The sequence below is a fragment of the Cherax quadricarinatus genome, chromosome 100 (genome assembly GCF_038502225.1).
Source record: "Cherax quadricarinatus isolate ZL_2023a chromosome 100, ASM3850222v1, whole genome shotgun sequence".
NCBI classification, from domain to species: Eukaryota; Metazoa; Arthropoda; class Malacostraca; order Decapoda; family Parastacidae; genus Cherax; species Cherax quadricarinatus.
This window is the reverse complement of record NC_091391.1, coordinates 7163647-7186140: the sequence shown is the minus strand read 5'-3', so window position 1 is coordinate 7186140 and position 22494 is coordinate 7163647. Positions and strand designations below refer to the sequence as shown.

The 22494-nt window shown below is 39.2% G+C and overlaps 1 protein-coding gene across 8 annotated transcripts in view; it reads right to left on the bottom strand.

Annotated features, from left to right (window-relative positions):
* Sms (spermine synthase) overlaps positions 1-22494 on the bottom strand; it is a 69660-nt gene that overhangs the window by 16898 nt on the left and 30268 nt on the right. For all 8 annotated transcript variants that reach the window (XM_070079634.1, XM_070079638.1, XM_070079633.1 and 5 more), the window contains exons 5-6: positions 3559-3670; positions 426-548 (exon numbers count right to left, since the gene is read on the bottom strand). In XM_070079634.1, the coding sequence (XP_069935735.1) occupies positions 426-548; positions 3559-3670 (235 nt within the window). The remainder of the gene's footprint in view (positions 1-425; positions 549-3558; positions 3671-22494) is intronic.

Below are 22494 nucleotides of genomic sequence, written 5' to 3'. Positions count from 1 at the left end.
TGGGTCACATCCTGGGTGTTAGTGGACTGGTGTGGGTCACATCCTGGGTGTTAGTGGACTGGTATGGGTCACATCCTGGGTGTTAGTGGACTGGTGTGGGTCACATCCTGGGACAAAACTGACCTAATTTATGGGAAATGCTCAGCATAACAAGCGGCTTTCTATATAGTAGTATGTCATTGATGTCAGCTATGATCTGTATACCTTGTACATGTACTTGTAGAAATATATTATTATTATTATTATTATTATTATTATTATTATTATTATTATTATTATATAGATTTGATCCAAGAATGAGGATACCTCCAATTTCTTGGATATAGAGCGATTCATCAACAAGGCACTCCCACTGAAGAAATCAGTGGTGAACAGATACTCCCACTACATGAACAAACCACAAGAGTATTCCTGGTGTTACTCACTCTGAAGATCATCCAGAACCAACATGTTTCCAAAGCTCTTTGTGTGGTAGATCTGAACTTTCTGGAACTCTGTCTGCTCACTGAACAACAGCTCATCAACATCATATTCAAGGATCCGGTCATCTGAAAAAAATTATCATATAATTTTCCCATGACTGAACTTCTATTAATGAGCAGGAAAATACCAATAAAAATGGTGGATAAGCTTCAATTTTCTTTTTTCAATGCACCGGCCGTCTCCCAAGAAAGTTTTTCTTTTACAATACAATATAATTCTTATTATATTTTAACCCATTTTTATACTGTCACTGTAAAGCACAGGTAATACAATCAAGCCTTAATTTAATGGACTAATATAGGAGAGTGAGTGACTGGTAATGGTGGAGAGAGACTAAATTATATTGTTTTAATAGTAATGAGACAATTCTGTAACCAACAGACTTTTTCCACTGTTTCAGAATCAATCAGCCCAGCAGGTTTTGTCAGGTACAGTGGTACCTCGAGTTTCGAACAGCTCCCAACTCAAACAATTATGTAAGTGTATTTTTGTGGGTCTGAGACGACTAATCTAATTTACATTATTCCTTATGGGAACAAATTCGTTTGGTATCGGCAATTGAACAGCCTTCTGGAATGAATTAAGTTCATAACTCAAGGTACCACTGTATTTTCAAAGTTTGTTCAACTGAGTAAGATTTTTCAGGTATTGGTACAAAAATACAGTTAAATAAATGATCATACATAGCAGCATATGTGCATATTACTTTTTTTTTTTTATTATCACACTGGCCGATTCGCACCAAGGCAGGGTGGCCCGAAAAAGAAAAACTTTCACCATCATTCACTCCATCACTGTCTTGCCAGAAGGGTGCTTTACACTACAGTTTTTAAACTACAACATTAACACCCCTCCTTCAGAGTGCAGACACTGTACTTCCCATCTCCAGGACTCAAGTCTGGCCTGCCGGTTTCCCTGAACCCCTTCATAAATGTTACTTTGCTCACACTCCAACAGCACGTCAAGTATTAAAAACCATTTGTCTCCATTCACTTCTATCAAACACGCTCACGCATGCCTGCTGGAAGTCCAAGCCCCTCGTACACAAAACCTCCTTTACCCCCTCTCTCCAACCTTTCCTAGGCCGACCCCTACCCCGCCTTCCTTCCACTACAGACTGATACACTCTTGAAGTCATTCTGTTTCGCTCCATTCTCTCTACATGTCCGAGCCACCTCAACAACCCTTCCTCAGCCCTATGGACAACAGTTTTGGTAATCCCGCACCTCCTCCTAACTTCCAAACTACGAATTCTCTGCATTATATTCACACAACACATTGCCCTCAGACATGACATCTCCACTGCCTCCAGCCTTCTCTTCGCTGCAACATTCATCACCCATGCTTCACACCCATATAAGAGCGTTGGTAAAACTATACTCTCATACATTCCCCTCTTTGCCTCCAAGGACAAAGTTCTTTGTCTCCACAGACTCCTAACTGCACCACTCACCCTTTTCCCCTCATCAATTCTATGATTCACCTCATCTTTCATAGACCCATCCGCTGACACGTCCACTCCCAAATATCTGAATACATTCACCTCCTCCATACTCTCTCCCTCCAATCTGATATCCAATCTTTCATCACCTAATCTTTTTGTTATCCTCATAACCTTACTCTTTCCTGTATTCACTTTTAATTTTCTTCTTTTGCATACCCTACCAAATTCATCCACCAATCTCTGCAACTTCTCTTCAGAATCTCCCAAGAGCACAGTGTCATCAGCAAAGAGCAACTGTGACAACTCCCACTTTATGTGTGATTCTTTATCTTTTAACTCCACACCTCTTGCCAAGACCCTCGCATTTACTTCTCTTACAACCCCATCTATAAATATATTAAACAACCATGGTGACATCACACATCCTTGCCTAAGGCCTACTTTTACTGGGAAATAATTTCCCTCTTTCCTACATACTCTAACTTGAGCCTCACTATCCTCGTAAAAACTCTTCACTGCTTTCAGTAACCTACCTCCTACACCATACACCTGCAACGTCTGCCACATTGCCCCCCCTATCCACCCTGTCATACGCCTTTTCCAAATCCATAAATGCCACAAAGACCTCTTTAGCCTTATCTAAATACTGTTCACTTATATGTTTCACTGTAAACACCTGGTCCACACACCCCCTACCTTTCCTAAAGCCTCCTTGTTTATCTGCTATCCTATTTTCTGTCTTACTCTTAATTCTTTCAATAATAACTCTACCATACACTTTACCAGGTATACTCAACAGACTTATCCCCCTATAATTTTTGCACTCTCTTTTGTCCCCTTTGCCTTTATACAAAGGAACTATGCATGCTCTCTGCCAATCCCTAGGTACCTTACCCTCTTCCATACATTTATTAAATAATTGCACCAATCACTCCAAAACTGTATCCCCACCTGCTTTTAACATTTCTATCTTTATCCCATCAATCCCGGCTGCCTTACCCACTTTCATTTTACCTACTGCCTCACGAACTTCCCCCACACTCACAACCGCTTCTTCCTCACTCCTACAAGATGTTATTCCTCCTTGCCCTATACACGAAATCACAGCTTCCCTATCTTCATCAACATAATAAATAACTAAATAAATAAATAGGTTAATTTGGAGCTACAAATAATAACACACCTCTTTGATCATTTAACCGAGGTTAACACACACCTTGGGTAACTTACACCAGGCTAACACATTCTCTGATAACTTTCCCCAGGTTAATACACACACTAATAACTTATCCCAGGCTAACACACTATCTGATAGCTTACCCCAGGCTAACACACACAATGATAACTTATCCCAGGCTAACACACACAATGATAACTTATCCCAGGCTAACACACACAATGATAACTTACCCCAGGCTAACACACACAATGATAACTTACCCCAGGCTAACACACACAATGATAACTTATCCCAGGCTGACACACTATCTGATAACTTACCCCAGGCTAACACACTATCTGATAACTTACCCCAGGCTAACATACACAATGGTAATTTACCCCAGGCTAACACACACAATAACTTACCCCAGGCTAACACACACACACACACACACACATTGACAACTTACCCGAGGACGTAAAGTAAGGGTTGATGGATGGTGCCCTCTTCAATGCTGGTAACACCTTTGCTACAGAGCAATCAAACTTTTCTCGTATCTGGCGTTCCAGGCGTCTACCATCCTACATTTAAGAAAAATGGTAAAATCATTTTTTAATTACCCTCATTCAAGTTAGTAATGTTACACTGCAACTAAATTTAACACATTATTGAAATTGATGCCCTATCATTCACTAACAGGATTAGCCTACCTGTAATACACTGCATGAAAATGGCTTCTTTTATACCTAATAATACTGAATTACATGTAAACTACGTTAACTGTATACTGCAAAAAAAAAAAAAAGAAAACTTTTTAACACAATGGCTGTCTCCCATTGAGGTGGGATGATAAAAAGAAATTTCTTGTAATTTGTATTAATATGTGTGCTTTCTTCTTTAACTTGTTAAATACCGTACAGTATTAATATTATAAATGAAGAATATTATGAAATGTCTTGAATATTCAAAACAGCAACATAATGAGCGATCAGGTCATTACTCAAGAGGCCTGGTCTGAGACTGAGCTGTAGGTAGGGTCGGCCTTAAGCTGACTGGACTGATTGCTCCCAATTGGGCCCCGTGCTAGTGTAATCTACTCTCGGTTTGTCAAGTACACACAACAACACAAAGTAAAAAAAAGGGGCTTTGGATATACTGTAATATGTTGGCAAATTTTCCCGAAAGCAGTGGCAAAGTTGCCCAATGGGGTGGCAATTGTACCCGACATTTGATCATAGGCACCTAAAATGGAGGAATATAGCAAATAATATTGTTGCAGTAATAACACCAGGAGGCAGCTCTGATGAAAACTCACACTCACGCGAGCTTTTAAATCTCTGCACAAAATTCAATTTAAACCAGCAAATAATAGAGCCTACTAGACTGGAGAATACACTAGACCTCATCTTCACTAACAATGATGATCTGATAAGAAATATCACCATATCAAAAACAATATACTCAGATCACAACATAATTGAGGTTCAGTCATGTATGCGCGGAGCCCCAGACCGACATAATGAGATTAGTCACGAGGGAGCATTCACCAAATTCAACTTCAATAACAAAAACATAAAGTGGGACCAAGTAAACCAAGTCCTAACCGATATAAGCTGGGAAGATATACTAAGCAACACAGACCCCAACTTATGCCTAGAACAGATTAACTCGGTGGCACTCGATGTATGCACAAGGCTTATTCCTCTAAGAAAAAGGAGGAGTAGATGTAAAACAGAAAGAGACAGGCGCTCCCTTTACAGGCGACGGAAAAGAATAACAGAGCGGCTAAAAGAGGTCAATATATCTGAAATGCGTAGGGAGACACTGGTCAGAGAAATAGCAAGCATCGAACTTAAGCTAAAAGAATCCTTTAGGAGTCAGGAATCACGGGAAGAACTAAAAGCCATAAATGAAATCGAAAGAAACCCAAAGTATTTCTTCTCCTATGCCAAATCAAAATCGAGAACAACGTCCAGTATTGGGCCCCTACTTAAACAAGATGGGTCCTACACAGATGACAGCAAGGAAATGAGTGAGCTACTCAAGTCCCAATATGACTCAGTTTTTAGCAAGCCGCTAACCAGACTGAGAGTCGAAGATCAAAATGAATTTTTTATGAGAGAGCCACAAAATTTGATTAACACAAGCCTATCCGACGTTATCCTGACGCCAAATGACTTCGAACAGGCGATAAATGACATGCCCATGCACTCTGCCCCAGGGCCAGACTCATGGAACTCTGTGTTCATCAAGAACTGCAAGAAGCCCCTATCACGAGCCTTTTCCATCCTATGGAGAGGGAGCATGGACACGGGGGTCGTCCCACAGTTACTAAAAACAACAGACATTGCCCCACTCCACAAAGGAGGCAGTAAAGCAACAGCAAAGAACTACAGACCAATAGCACTAACATCCCATATCATAAAAATCTTTGAAAGGGTCCTAAGAAGCAAGATCACCACACATCTAGAAACCCATCAGTTACACAACCCAGGGCAACATGGGTTTAGAACAGGTCGCTCCTGTCTGTCTCAACTATTGGACCACTACGACAAGGTCCTAAATGCACTAGAAGACAAAAAGAATGCAGATGTAATATATACAGACTTTGCAAAAGCCTTCGACAAGTGTGACCATGGCGTAATAGCGCACAAAATGCGTGCTAAAGGAATAACAGGAAAAGTTGGTAGATGGATCTATAATTTCCTCACTAACAGAACACAGAGAGTAGTCGTCAACAGAGTAAAGTCCGAGGCAGCTACGGTGAAAAGTTCTGTTCCACAAGGCACAGTACTCGCTCCCATCTTGTTCCTCATCCTTATATCCGACATAGACAAGGATGTCAGCCACAGCACCGTGTCTTCCTTTGCAGATGACACCCGAATCTGCATGACAGTGTCTTCCATTGCAGACACTGCAAAGCTCCAGGCAGACATCAACCAAATCTTTCAGTGGGCTGCAGAAAACAATATGAAGTTCAACGATGAGAAATTTCAATTACTCAGATATGGTAAACATGAGGAAATTAAATCTTCATCAGAGTACAAAACAAATTCTGGCCACAAAATAGAGCGAAACACCAATGTCAAAGACCTGGGAGTGATCATGTCGGAGGATCTCACCTTCAAGGACCATAACATTGTATCAATCGCATCTGCTAGAAAAATGACAGGATGGATAATGAGAACCTTCAAAACTAGGGAGGCCAAGCCCATGATGACACTCTTCAGGTCACTTGTTCTATCTAGGCTGGAATATTGCTGCACACTAACAGCACCTTTCAAGGCAGGTGAAATTGCCGACCTAGAAAATGTACAGAGAACTTTCACGGCGCGCATAACGGAGATAAAACACCTCAATTATTGGGAGCGCTTGAGGTTCCTAAACCTGTATTCCCAGGAACGCAGGAGGGAGAGATACATGATTATATACACCTGGAAAATCCTAGAGGGACTAGTACCGAACTTGCACACGAAAATCACTCACTACGAAAGCAAAAGACTTGGCAGACGATGCACCATCCCCCCAATGAAAAGCAGGGGTGTCACTAGCACGTTAAGAGACCATACAATAAGTGTCAGGGGCCCGAGACTGTTCAACTGCCTCCCAGCACACATAAGGGGGATTACCAACAGACCCCTGGCAGTCTTCAAGCTGGCACTGGACAAGCACCTAAAGTCAGTTCCGGATCAGCCGGGCTGTGGCTCGTATGTTGGTTTGCGTGCAGCCAGCAGCAACAGCCTGGTTGATCAGGCTCTGATCCACCAGGAGGCCTGGTCTCAGACCGGGCCGCGGGGGCGTTGACCCCCGGAACTCTCTCCAGGTAAACTCCAGGTAAATAGGACAAAAGGAATTAAAACACAAACAAAACAAAATAAAACCACCCAATCACATGTTTCCTTGGCTATTTATAGATTTTTAAACCTACTTAGGCCTGACTAATAGATTGGCTGCACGTGGCCTTCTATCATGAAGGCCACAGGCTGCACTGGTGTAAAGGAAAACTTGCTAACACATTGTGATGGCTGAGATGTGGCAAAATTCCCTGACTCTACTCAGTAGGCCTGTATTCAGAATCAGTGGTATTGTGACTATGTACTTTTCAGAGGTGATATACAAATTTTATTACTTGTAGGCTTACATATATGCAGTTTTATATTAAAATGTAGTTTACATCAATCTGGTCTATTAACTCGCATGCATTTTTTAAGCACACAGTTCGATTGCTTTCCATACATGAGGCCTATCAAAACTGTTCCCAATTGGACCCTGCACGTAAGGCCAGCTCTGGCTATGGGGTACTCAACACCACAACCATCACCAGGTAGATGTTTTAGCACTGCCATACTACATTCTTCTCCACGAGAAAGTGGAATAGAATCCTCCCTCTATAAGTCATGTCGTGTGTCATAAGAGGCGGCTAACATTCCTGGAGCAAGGTGCTAGTAACCTCTCCTGTATACATTACTAAATTTAAAAAGAGAAACTTGAATTTTTCTTTTTAGGTCACCATTCCTTGGTGGAATACAGCCGGTTTGTTGAAAAAAAAAAATTCTTGCCATCTTTAACCCTTAAACGGTCCAAACGTATATATACGTTCACGCGCATAGCGCCCCAAACGTATATATACGTTTTCTTTGTCATTCATTCAACATTGCCACAATAAGCCTGAGTCAGCTAGACATGAGAGAATGGGTGTGTGCACTCACTGTGTTCCATATTAAAATAATTGGGGATGCCTGGGTACCATATGCTCTTTTTTCCTTTTAAAAGAAAAGATTTTTTTTTTCCTCAAAAAATTTGGGGCGCTACGCGAGTGAACGTATATATACGTTTGGACCGTTTAAGGGTTAAATGCCCTAGCAGCAAATTGAAAAAACTTTGACCATTCTAGTTTGTGAAGGTTTTAAATATTTTTCATGATCAAGTTTTTCTTGCATTTTAATTTTCCCATTTGCATTTCATTTTTCATAGAAAAGTCAATATGTGTCTGACTTTATTGGGTTATCCTAGATTACATCTACATTATGTAATTTGTGTGCCAATAACACACACACATGTTTAAGATCACTGTAAACAATTTATGTACCTTAAACCTAAATAAATGCAGCCTCTCCTCACCTAGCGACGTACTCGTTTACAGACGCCTCGGACTTACGATGGGCTCTCTGACCAGTATTTATACCTAAATAATGTATATTAGAGGTGATTTCCTCTATTCTGTTTATTTCAATATACAGCACACTACTGTATAAACATTTAAAAATATTCCAGAAATGATATAAATGGCACAAAGGTGACAAACTCTCTACCATTATAGTATGCTCCTAACTAAGCGATGAATTCGTTTAACGAAGTGGTCTTAGGAACAGAACTCCATCGTTAAGTGAGGAGAAGCTGTACTCTAAGTAATTTAACTAATTGGCAAGTATAGTCATGCCCCACTTTACGTCATTTTGGCCTAAGTCAAAATTGCCTTTACGCCACTTTTCAAGCATAAATTTCAGTTCAGTGAACAATATTACACCTGACTATGTCACTTGGCAACATCAAAAACTTGGGTATCTTTATTGAGGAAACATTTTGCTACACAGTGGTTTCATCAGTCCTATACAAAGAGTGGTGAAGATCAGGAGAAGCACGAGGGACTGATTACCTCAAAACACCTTCTGATCTTCACCATTCTTCTTTGTACAGAACTGATGAAGCCACTCTGTAGCGAAACATTTCCTCAATAAAGATACTTAAGTTGTTGCACACATCTAATTTATAATTATTACTCTGGTCTGAGGTGAAATCCCTGGCCAGCAAAGAAAAAAGAAACTCGTAGTCAAGTTTGTAGTACAGTATCTTCTGGCATATAAGGCGCATGAGCATACAAGATGATGTTTCTAAGCAGTTGTAACGTAATGTCAGTAAACAACTGCTGAAGCGTAACCCGAAGTTCACCTCTGATCCTCATCATACAAGGCACAGATTGATTTAACAAGACTATTAGTGGGAAAAAGAGCATGCTTTATGTGCTGGAAAATACAGTATGTATAAAGTTCATAAATGACACTAAGAGCAGAGTAAACATATATTTACAGACCATATGCCACTCTAGGTAGCAAGGGGCTAGTAACCCCTTCTCCCACATAAATTACTAAATTTAAAGAGAAACTTTCGTTTTTCTTTTTGGGCTACCCTGCCTCAGTGGGATACGGCCGGTTTGTTGAAAAAAAAAAAAAAGTCACTCTAGGTAGAGCTTTCCAGTGGAAGCTCCATCAATAAATAATAATTTTCTTAACAAAAAGCATATTTTGTTACTAAATTTATTTGTAAATTAAAACACAGGCAGGACTCAAACTCATGGCAAGCCAGTCCTAAAAATGATCTGTTTGCAATTGTATTATTACGATTTCTCGTTTCAATTGAAAATCTTGCCATCTATCACATTAGTGTTATGGAAAATATCAGTGATGTAACATCAGGAAAAATCCATTAAAACGACACAGCAAAAGGCACCTGGGTATCTGTCGAACATTGGTCAATTAAGCAAGCAGAAATACAGTGGTACCTAGAATTTCAATCATAATTTGTTCCAGAAGGCTGTTTGAGTGCCATTACTGAACGAATTTGTTCCCATAGGAAATAATGTAAATTAGATTAGTCCGTTTCAGACCGCAAAAAATACACTTACCAAAGCACTTACATAACTGTTCGAGTTGGGAGCTGTTCGAAATTTGAGGTACCACTGTGCAGTCAAGCTCTCTACGAAAACTCCTTTCTATACACAATAGGACTCCCCATATCCGCAGGGATACATTACAAGGACCTGCCACGGATACCAAAATCCATGGATAGTAGTGAACCCTATATTTAAGTCGTTTTCATTTACATACATACCTATTATAAAGTTGCATTGATAAATTACGTACAATAAGCAGAGAATTAACACTTTCACTGATGGGAAGCACTTCAGAGCTTCTCTTAGGCTTTGAAGAACTGCCACCATCACTACTTTTGCATTTTGAGGCCATTATTAAGCAAAACTAAGGCTTATTTTTGAGCCACAGTAAACCATGGATAACAAGTGAAACTGCGGATACCAGACCCGTGGATATGGGGTCTTACTGTACATAGCATAATTTTTTGTAAACACAATTATAACAACTAAACCAAAATTAAGTAATGCTACTCTGAAGACCTCTGCACATGCTATTTAATTTTTTATTTAAGTTTTCAATCACATTTACAAAAGATTGCACAATGTGTAGGAGTTTTTTTTTACAAGAACTTACCGTATGTACAAAGGTGAGTGAATATGAGAAAGGTAAAATGAACTTATAAAATGACTAATTCTTCACATTCTTGAAGACCATTAAAGGAGCCTTTTTAGGGATTTATTCAATGTCAGGGGAAGCAACGGGTAAGACAAGTAAAAACTACGATGGAACAAATGAAAGATAATAGAATACAACAAGAATTTTAAAGTGAATCAGTGATATTAGACTGACTCAGGAAAGAGAATTATAATGTATCCAAACAAACCCCATAAGACAACCTAAGAGATAATAACAACAAGAAGCAGGTGCAACACTTAGGTCTCTTTACTGCCTAAACGATTTGCTTGCATGAGAGGCCTCTTTAGTTGCATACCAGCAAATGTAACATGGGAGACAGAAGGATTTCTGTCTTTAGTGTTGTATTCACGTGTATTAAACTGAAGAAGCCAGGTGTGTGAGTAAAACATATCTATCTTTAGGGTTGTATTAATACTAATAATAATAATAATAATAATAATCTAGGTAGTAGGTTGGTAGACAGCAACCACCCAGGGAGGTACTACCGCCCTGCCAAGTGAGTGTAAAATGAAAGCCTGTAATTGTTTTACATGATGGTAGGATTGCTGGTGTCTTTTGTCTGTCTCATGAGCATGCAAGATTTCAGGTATGTCTTGCTACTTCTACTTACACTTAGGTCACACTACACATACATGTACAAGCATATATATACACACACCCCTCTGGGTTTTCTGCTATTTTCTTACTAGTTCTTGTTCTTGTTTATTTCCTCTTATCTCCATGAGGAAGTGGAACAGAATTCTTCCTCCGTAAGCCATGAGTGTTGTAAGAGGCGACTAAAATGCCGGGAGCAAGGGGCTAGTAACCCCTTCTCCTGTATAAATTACTAAATTTGAAAAGAGAAACTTTTGTTTTTCTTTTAGGGCCACCCTGCCTTGGTGGGATACAGCTAGTTTGTTGAAATAATAATAATAATAATAATAATAATAATAATAATAATAATAATATCTATTTACTACAAGTACATGTACAAGGTATACAGACCATAGCTGACATCAATGACATACTACTATATAGAAAGCTGCTTGTTATGCTGAGCATTTCTCACAAATTAGGTCAGTTTTGTTCCAGGATGTGACCCACACCAGTCCACTAACACCCAGGATGTGACCCACACCAGTCCACTAACACCCAGGATGTGACCCACACCAGTCCACTAACACCCAGGATGTGACCCACACAAGTCCACTAACACCCAGGTACCCATTTGACTGATGGGTGAACATAGACAACCGGTGTAAAGAAACATGCCCAATGTTTCTACCTTTTGATACATACCTTTGAAGAGTTTCGAGAGTTAATCTACCCTTGCTGGGAATCGAACCCAGACCCTCGCCGTGTGAAGTGAGTGCAAAACATTTCTAACTTTAGTGGGTTTTTTTTTTCTGACATGTCGGCTGTCTCCCGCCAAGGCAGGGCGACCCAAAAAAAGAGAAAAACACTTTCACCATCCTTCAGCACCCTTGGTGTACAGACAAAACATTTGTGTTTAGTGTTTATCAGTATCTGACTAAAGCAGCCTGGTGTGTGGGCAAAGTGTTTGAGCAGTAAATATACCTCAGTGTTGCATTTGTCATACATATATATATTCATAAACTTGTTTGTGTAATATATCATCAAAACTATACATGAGAAGAGTACTCTGTACCACAATATGTATATATTTTGGCCTCACACTGAGGTCCTCTTCAGCAGATTACTAGACCGCCTAGTGTAAGGCTGAAACACATAGGACATAATCATCTCTCTGTCTCTATGGGAATTCGTTTGTTACATTATTGTATACTGTATGTGTAATAATGATATTAATTTAACTAAAGTATTATTCAATATGCTAAAAACAGTACTACACAATACTGTATTTTAAAAACATACTTCCAATATTTTGAAAAAATTGCCTCAAATGAAATACAGTGGACCCCCGACTAACGATGAGCTCCCAACCGACCAATTATGTAAGAGTATTTTTGTAAGTGCTTTTGTAGGTGTATTTTTGGGGGTCTGAAACGGACTAATTTAATTCACAATATTCCTTATGGGAACAAATTCGGTCTATAACAGCACCCGGACAGACTTCTGGATTGAAATAATATCGTTAGTCGGGGGTCCACTCCACTGTACTTTAATCAATATATCATTTCAAATTTTGACTACACTACCGACGCAAATTGTGGCGCATCCATTTTGGTATTTAATGCATTTCATTTTATGTTAGTCCCATTATATACATACAATAATCTCTTTTATAAATTTCCTTAGCGTTATATTTGGTAAATGCAACTGAAAAAGTGCAGCCAAAACTCCGAACAACACACGAAAGGCCTCCACAGTACAAACTACTCAATTGTGTATGTCCCATTTCAGTTACATTTGACAAAATTACACTATACAGGATACAAGCATACGTCACTAATACAACAAGTTAGATTCCAGACTGCCATCGTAAAGCAAATAGTATTACCTTAAAAAGTGAATCGCAAATTTTTTCACTTGCCGGTGCATACAGAATCCTAAAAACATGTTTACGCTACCATTTATTAGTGCACAATAGCACTAGGCCTTAAAAAAGATGCAAAAGTAAAAATAATATACAAGTACTTTAAAACTGCCCAAAACCATCATAAGAGCATGACAAGCGCAGAAAATAAACAAATACATCAAGTCCTCGAGTTACAAAAACATTGAGAATCTTCTGTATTAAGTATAATACAGTGGTACCTCAGGATACAAATTTTTTTGTTCCAGAAGGCTGTTCGAGTGCCGATGCCAAATGAATTTGTTCCCATAAGGAATAATGTAAATCAGATTAATCCATTTCAGACCCCCAAAAATACACTTACAAAAGCACTTACATAAATGTTCGAGTTTTAAGCTGTTCGTATCCCGAGGTACCACTGTATTCAAAATACAAGAAGTCATACACTTAAGAATACACTGGGAACTTTTTGTATTGTGTATAATAATGATATTATACATAATAATGATATATTAATGATATTATACACACTACAGAAGATTCTTAATGTGTTTGTAAGAGAAGGACTTACTGTATAATTAAAAAGCGCTGTATTAATGAAGGACTGAAGTAAGCGCTGTATTAACAAGGTATGCAACTATCTTGAAAGAGAGAGTTTACTGTATTTAACAATAAATAAGATCATTCCACTAGAAACAACATGCAGAAAGACCGGCACTTACAGTCTGAAGGCAAGATGGAACAATGAGATAAACAAGTATTAGTAACAATATAATGAATCTTCATTACACAGTACTACAAAAATCACTCAAGTGACAATCTAATTAAGAAATGTCAAACATTTTTATTTCATTTCTTTCATCTTCTAATATCAATAATTACCAATAATCAGTAATGAATAATAATCATATTAAGTCCTTGACTTACCAACACATTGAGAATCTTCTTCTTTCTTTCGACAAACCGGCTGTATCGTTATATTATTATATAAGCGTGTATGCACTTGGAGAAGAGAGGAGCGTAGAGGAGAGAGATTTTGGGAGATGTTAAGCGAATGTATAGGAACCTTCGAACCAAGTGAGACAGTAATTGTGGTAGGGGACCTAAATGCTACAGTAGGAGAAACATTTAGAGAGGGTGTGGTAGGTAAGTTTGGGGTGCCAGGTGTAAATGATAATGGAGCCTTTTCATGGAACTTTGTATAGAAAGGGATTTAGTTACAGGTAATACAGTGGACCCCCGCTTAACGATCACCTCCAAATGCGACCAATTATGTAAGTGTATTTATGTAAGTGCGTTTGTACGTGTATGTTTGGGGGTCTGAAATGGACTAATCTACTTCACAATATTCCTTATGGGAAAAAATTCGGTCAGTACTGGCACCTGAACATACTACTGGAATGAAAAAAGTTCGTTAACCGGGGGTCCACTGTATATATTTTAAGAAAAAGAGGATAAATAAGTATACAAGATATGATGTAGGGCATAATGACAGTAGTTTGTTGGATTATGTATTAGTAGATAAAAGACTGTGGAAAAAGACACTTATTTACAGTTCAGGACATTTATTAAAGGAAACGTTTCGCCACTTGTGGCTTCTTCAGTCGTAATACAGAGACAACTAGTTTAGCCTCACTGAATTTAACTCATGAAATTCAGTGAGGCTAAACTAGTGATTAAAGACGATGATTTAAGACGGAGAAAATGCATAGAAGCTGCACTAATTACTGTCAGTAACACTATTAAGCAAAAGTCCGGTAGTTAAAGTATCTCAAAATTGCTAATCAGGATATTACCCCATTCTGGAAACTGCTGTTACATGATGACAACAGGTCCCTCTCTAGCCATCCATCTCGCCTCCTTAGTTCCACTACTATTACTACTACCACTACCACCTCTACCCACACTACACTTCACCTGACTCCTGCCACTATATATATGCGTTGTCTTAGTTGTCTCTGTATTACGACTGAAGAAGCCACTCGCGGCAAAATGTTTCCTTTAATAAATGTCCTAAACTGTACATAATTGTCTTTTTCCACATCTTGTCAGTATCACCATACCATTGCCCGAGATGAAAGACTGTTGGGTAGACTCCAGGATGTACATGTTTATACAGGAGCCACTGATATATCAGATAACTTTTAGTTGTAGCTACAGTGAAAGTGAAAGGTAGATGGAATACAAGGAAAATAGAAGCAGCAAGTAAGAGAGAGGTGAAGGTTTATAAACTAAAGGAGGAGGCAGTTAGGGTAAGATAACTAGAGTGGTTGGTGCAATTATTTAATAAATGTATGGAAGAGGGTAAGCTACCTAGGGATTGGCAGAGAGCATGCATAGTTCCTTTGTATAAAGGCAAAGGGGATAAAAGAGAGTGCAAAAATTATAGGGGGATAAGTCTGCTGAGTATACCTGGTAAAGTGTATGGTAGAGTTATTATTGAAAGAATTAAGAGTAAGACGGAGAATAGGATAGCAGATGAACAAGGAGGCTTTAGGAAAGGTAGGGGGTGTGTGGACCAGGTGTTTACAGTGAAACATATAAGTGAACAGTATTTAGATGAGGCTAAAGAGGTCTTTGTGGCATTTATGGATTTGGAAAAGGCGTATGACAGGGTGGATAGGGGGGCAATGTGGCAGATGTTGCAAGTGTATGGTGTAGGAGGTAGGTTACTGAAAGCAGTGAAGAGTTTTTACAAGGATAGTGAGGCTCAAGTTAGAGTATGTAGGAAAGAGGGAAATTATTACCCAGTAAAAGTAGGCCTTAGACAAGGATGTGTGATGTCACCGTGGTTGTTTAATATATTTATAGATGGGGTTGTAAGAGAAGTAAATGCGAGGGTCTTGGCAAGAGGCGTGGAGTTAAAAGATAAAGAATCACACACAAAGTGGGAGTTGTCACAGCTGCTCTTTGCTGATGACACTGTGCTCTTGGGAGATTCTGAAGAGAAGTTGCAGAGATTGGTGGATGAATTTGGTAGGGTGTGCAAAAGAAGAAAATTAAAGGTGAATACAAGAAAGAGTAAGGTTATGAGGATAACAAAAACATTAGGTGATGAAAGATTGAATATCAGATTGGAGGGAGAGAGTATGGAGGAGGTGAACGTATTCGAATAGATATTTGAGTGGACATGTCAGCAGATGGGTCTATGAAAGATGAGGTGAATCATAGACATGATGAGGAGAAAAAGGTGAGTGGTGCACTGAGAAGTCTATGGAGACAAGGAATTTAGTCCATGAAAGCAAAGAGGGAAATGTGTGAGAGTATAGTTATACAGTGGACCCCCGCATAACGATCACCTCCGAATGCGACCAATTATGTAAGTGTATTTATGTAAGTGTGTTTGTACGTGTATGTTTGGGGGTCTGAAATGGACTAATCTACTTCACGATATTCCTTATGGGAACAAATTCGGTCAGTACTGGCACCTGAACATACTTCTGGAGTGAAAAAATATCGTTAACCGGGGGTCCACTGTACCAACATTCTTATATGGGTGTAAAACATGGGTAGTGAATGTTGCAACAAGGAGAAGGCTGGAGGCAGTGGAGATGTCATGTCTGAGGGCAATGTGTGGTGTGAATATAATGCAGAGATTTCGTTGTTTGGAAATCAGGAGGAGGTGCAGGATTACTAAAACTATTATCCAGAGAGCCGAGGGGTTGTTGAGGTGGTTCGGACATGTAGAGAGGAAGGAACAAAACAGAATGACTGAGAGTGTACAAATCTGTAATGGAGGGAAGGCGGAGTAGAGGTCAGCCTAGGAAAGGTTGAAGGGAGGGGGTAAAGGAGGTTTTGTGTGAGAGGGGCTTGGACTTCCAGGAAGCATGTGTGAGCGTGTTAGATAGGTACGAATGGAGGCAAAGGATTTTTAGGACTTGACGTGCTGTTGGAGTGTGAGCAAGGTAATACTATTTATGAAGGGATTCAGGGAAACCACCACGCCAGACTTGAGTCCTGGAGATGGGAAGTACAGTGTCTGCACTCTGAAGGAGGGGTGTTAATGTTGCAGTTTTATAACTGGAGTGTAAGCATGCCTGTATTATGAATATATACACAATTCAGAAGGTCCATTATGTTTGTAAGTCAAGGACTTACTGTAATAATAACTACAATAATAATAACCACAATAATAATCACAATAATCACAAAAACAATAATCACAATATCTTCTACAATACAGTAAGTCAATAACAGCAATAGATAACTGCTATCTAATATGATATATGTACAAATCCAATTTACCAGCACCGTTGGTTCCTAGGCCTTTCTGGTATTGTATATCAATTTTGCCAAACTAACCAAGGTCACATAATTCAACAATACAATAAGCTGGTAAACAGCATTCACCCACGGAGGTAATACCCTCTTGCTAAATGAATGTGAAACAAACCTGTAATTGTTTTACACAAAAGTACAATTGCTGGTGTCTTTTCTTTATCTTAAACATACAAGATAACAGGTAAGTTTATGTAGGTATACACAAATGTCAGCCTGACGACACTGGAGGACAGGAGGGTCAGGGGAGACATGATAACGACATATAAAATACTGCGTGGAATAGACAAGGTGGACAAGGACAGGATGTTCCAGGGAGGGGACACAGAAACAAGAGGCCACAATTGGAAGTTGAAGACACAAATGAGTCAGAGAGATAGTAGGAAGTATTTCTTCAGTCATAGAGTTGTAAGGCAGTGGAATAGCCTAGAAAATGACGTAGTGGAGGCAGGAACCATACACAGTTTTAAGACGAGGTTTGATAAAGCTCATGGAGCGGGGAGAGAGAGGGCCTAGTAGCAACCGGTGAAGAGGCGGGGCCAGGAGCTAGGACTCGACCCCTGCAACCACAAATATGTGAGTACAAATAGGTGAGTACAAGGAATCTTTCAAGACACTGTACATTGTGTACGTCAAGCCCATACTAGAGTATGCAGCACCAGTTTGGAACCCGCACAGGGTCAAGCACATCAAGAAATTAGAGAAAGTGCAAAGGTTTGCGACAAGGTTAGTTCCAAAGCTAAGGGGAATGTCTTACGAAGAAAGGTTAAGGGAAATCGGCCTGACGACACTAGAGGACAGAAGGGTTAGGGGAGACTTGTTAACATACAAAATACTGCATGGAATAGACAAGGTGGACAGTGACAGGATGTTCCAGAGAGGGAACACAGAAACAAGGGATCACGCTTGGAAGTTGAAGACTCAGATGAGTTAAAGGGATGTTAGGGAGTTTTTCTTCAGCCATAGAGCAGTCAGGAAGTGGAACAGTCTGGCGAGTGATGTAGTGGAGGCAGGAACCATACACAGCTTTAAGATGAGGTATGATAAAGCTCGTGGAGCAGGGAGAGAGAGAACCTAGTAGCATTTGGTGAAGAGGCAGGGCCAGGAGCTGAGTATCGACCCCTGCAACCACAATTAGGCGAGTACAATTAGGTGAATACAAATTATCATATATAGCAGCATATGTGTAAAGAACCCAGGATAACCAAAAAAAAAGGTCAAACAAATTACTTATTTCCACTGGGGTCCTTTATATCCTGCTACTTCTACTTACACTTAGGTCTCGTTACACATGTAAGCATATGTAGACATACCCACCTGAGTTTTCTTCTATTTCTTAATAGTTCTTGTTCTTGCTTATTTCCTTTCATCTCCATGGGAAGTGGAGAAGAATTCCTCCTCTGTAAGCCATGCGTATCTTAAGAGGGGGCTAAAATGCCAGGAGCAAGGGGCTAGTAACTTCTTCTAATGTATAAACTACTAAATGTGAAAAGAAAATCTTTTTAAGGTCTTCTTTTTCGAATTGTCCTGCCATGGTGGGAGATGAATATGTAAAAATAAAAAACTGTCCCAATAAAAGCTTGTTCTATGCCTATTTTTCACTATTGTTAGCAGTACAGTGGAACCTCTACTTATGAGTTTAATCCGTTCCATAACCTCGCTCGCATATGGATTTGCTCATTTGCAGAGTCAATTTTCCTCCTTTAAATTAACTGAAATGGAATTACTTCATTCCAGTGGAATTCCAGGCATGAGAAAATGGTTCAATAATTTCCCTATTAATATGTTGTCTGCCACTGCTTCCTCATGTTGTCTGCCACTCCTGCTTCATGTTGTCTGCTACTGCTACCTCGTATTGTCTGCTCCCACTTTTGCTAGTGTGCTGAAGAGCTTTCCAATATGTGAAGGTTGAGGGGCAGTGCCAATCGGACAGGTATTGGACGGTGACATCATTTATTTGCATTGAATATTGCCAAAGAATCGAACATTTCTGCTACTTTGAGCTCAATTTCAAGGTACTTTTCATCATGAAACCAATCAAAATCATATCTATTTCTGTAGTATATCTTCCATTCTATTGAAAGAGATAAAAAAAACGAGAATACAAACATAAAAACCATACGAAAATATACCGCTAAGGGGAGGCTAATGACCGAGAAGTGTACTCCGCTATTTATGGTCCGATTTCTTTCATTTTTGGTGTATGCTAAGAAGCATCTTTCCATCATACATTGCCCAAGTTTCAATAAGATAGTCTAACAAACAATTCAAATTCAATTCCCTAGACCAAGAGCAAGAGCCCCTCACCAGCGTCAAGGAACCTCCCCTGAGGCCCGCTTGCATCTGGAAGCAAAAAATTGACCGAGCAACTGCTTGTACAGTGGAACCTCAAAAATCGAACGTATCACGTATCGAACGTTTCGAAAATAGGACCATTTTTTCGGACAAACTGTGTCCCTATTATCGAACGCGCCCCTATTTTCGGACCACCGGGTACAGGACCTGTCTCCCGGCCCGCTCTGCCCGTGTCCCCGCGCAGGCGCTGTGAGCAGTCTAGCTTTGTTTATGCTTGAGTGAACACTAACCTGCGCTCTCATTCACACATTTTATGATTATTTCATTGTGTTTAGTGCTTGTGGGACTGTGAAATAAGCTGCCATGGGCCCAAAGAAACTTGCTAGTGGTACCCCTGTGGTAAAGAAAGTGAGAAACACCATAGATGTGAAGAAGGAAATAATACAGAAGTATGAGAGTGGTGTGAGACTTGTTGAGCTTGCCAGGATGTATGGGAAAAACAAGTCGAGCATCGGTTCTATCCTGTCAAAGAAAGAACAAATCAAGGAAGCTGATGTTGTGCTAACCAAAAAAAGACCACAAATAGTTGAAGAGGTTGAGAAGTTGTTGCTGGTGTGGATCAAGGATAAAGAGATTGCAGGTGATAGTGTTTCAGAGACGATTATTTGCGAAAAGGCAAGGAAGTTGCATGCTGATCTGGTACAGAAAACTCCTGGAACCAGTGCTGATAGTGAATTTAAGGCCAGCAGAGGCTGGTTTGACAGATTTAAGAAGCATAGTGGCATACACAATGTTGTAAGACATGGTGAGGCAGCCAGTTCAGACAAACGGGCAGCTGAGAAGTTTATACAGGAGTTTAAGGGGTACATAGACAGTGAAGAATTCAAACCTGAACAAGTGTTTAATTGTGACGAAACAGGCCTGTTCTGGAAGAAAATGCCAAAAAAGACCTTCATCACATAGGAGGAAAAGGCACTGCCAGGATACAAACCTATGAAAGACAGGCTTACTCTTTTGTTCTGTGCTAATGCTAGTGGTGATTTTAAAGTGAAGCCTTTACTTGTGTATCATTCAGAAAATCCCAGTGTTTAAGAAAAACAATGTCTTTAAGAACAAGTTATGTGTCTTGTGGAAAGCTAATCATAAGGCATGGGTCACAAGGGGGGATTCTCCTTCCAAACACTAACCCCAACTCCCTCTCTCCTCCTCCCTATCTTCCAGATGCCATCACCAATTTTCAATAAAGGTAAGTAAAAATGTTATTTTATATGTATTACTATACATAATTAAAAACTATAGTATTTGTTGTATGTAAAACTGTAATTAATCTCTATAAAATGTATTTTTTGTGTGAATATTTCTGGGTTTCTGGAATGGATTAATTGTATTTCCAATATTTCTTATGGGAAATATTGCTTCGAATTTCAGACTTTTCGAATTTAGAACTAGCTCCTGGAACGGATTAAGTTCGATTTTTGAGGCTCCACTGTACCTGGAAAAACTTGCATGTGGATGCACTCGTAAGTAGAGGTTTCATTGTATAAGAATGAATGAAGAACAGAGCAAATAAATCCTTAAGTACCTTTGATATGTAGAAAAAGGTCAATAAAAAAAAGACCAAGCAATAATCAAACAAAAAAAAAAATTTGCAGTTGTAGGTGAAAAAGGCAAAAGGAAGAAGGTTGTGAAAACATTTAGAGAGCCTATTATTATAATTATAGTGCACTTTGCACTAAAATATATGCAAATTAGGGAGCTTATAATGAGGGAGAAAGCAAAGCTAACCACAATATAAAATTTAATTTGTTTAACTCATCAGCCATTTCTCACAATGGATGGAAGACACCCCCCTGCCCCCCACAAAAAATTATTTATTCAATCACCATCTTACCAGATATAACAATTCAAATGACCCTCTGCACTGCAACATCCTTCAGAGTGTAGGCACTGTACTCCCTACCTCCAGGATTCAAGTCCTGCTATCCAGTTTCCTTGAATCCATGCATAAATGCTACCTTGCTTACACTCCAACAGTATCTCAAATCAAAAAAATCTCTCATCTCCATTCACTCTAATATAACATGTTCACACATTGCATGGAAATAACATATTGCAATTAAGTCACAGTGATTATCATTACCCAGATTAAATAAAGATTTATAAAGGAAAGCTACGAACCGGAGGGCCCGGCTTTACAGCATCTCGCTAATACAGCAGCTTTCAATTATACCCATTCTACATTTATTCAGACTTCTTACAATAAATATATTCACCTCAGTAAGATGACCTAAAGCACCAGTGAGCGGGACATCACATGACTCAGACCCACATCAGGAAATACTTGCCCTGTTTCCTAACCAATCATACCTAACCTAACCAATCTTACCTAATCAAACCTAATCCCAATGGAAATAAGCCATTTGTCTGACTGAGTTATCCTAGGTAATTTACACAATGGATGATACTAGCCAAACTAACTGATGAGATTGAAAAACAAGAACATAAAGACAAAATTAAATATTGCCTCAGCAAATCTGGAAAACTGATTAAGCTGAACGTAGGAAAAATAAAGGCACGAGTAATGAAGACAAAAAAAAATATTAAGAAAAGAATAAAAACAGAAAATAGCAGAGATAATGAAGGGGAATTAACATGAAAATAAATGAATATAAGAATCCTCAATAAGGAAAATGTTATCTTCACTTTCCCATGGTAATACTACCATGGACAATAAATCTGTTCTGCTTATAAAATATGAAGTACAATGGTACCCCAAGTTTCGTACAGCTCCCAACTCAAACAATTATGTAAGTGTATTATTGTAAGTGCTTAAGTGTATTTTTAGGGGTCTGAAACACTCATCTAATTTATATTACTCATTATGGGAGCAAATTCCTTCAGTAACGGCACTCAAACAGCCTCTGGAATGAATTTTGTACGAAACTTGAGGTTCCAGTGCATTTTATTACTCTAATCTTACTATACAGGCTTCTACACAACAGTAAATATG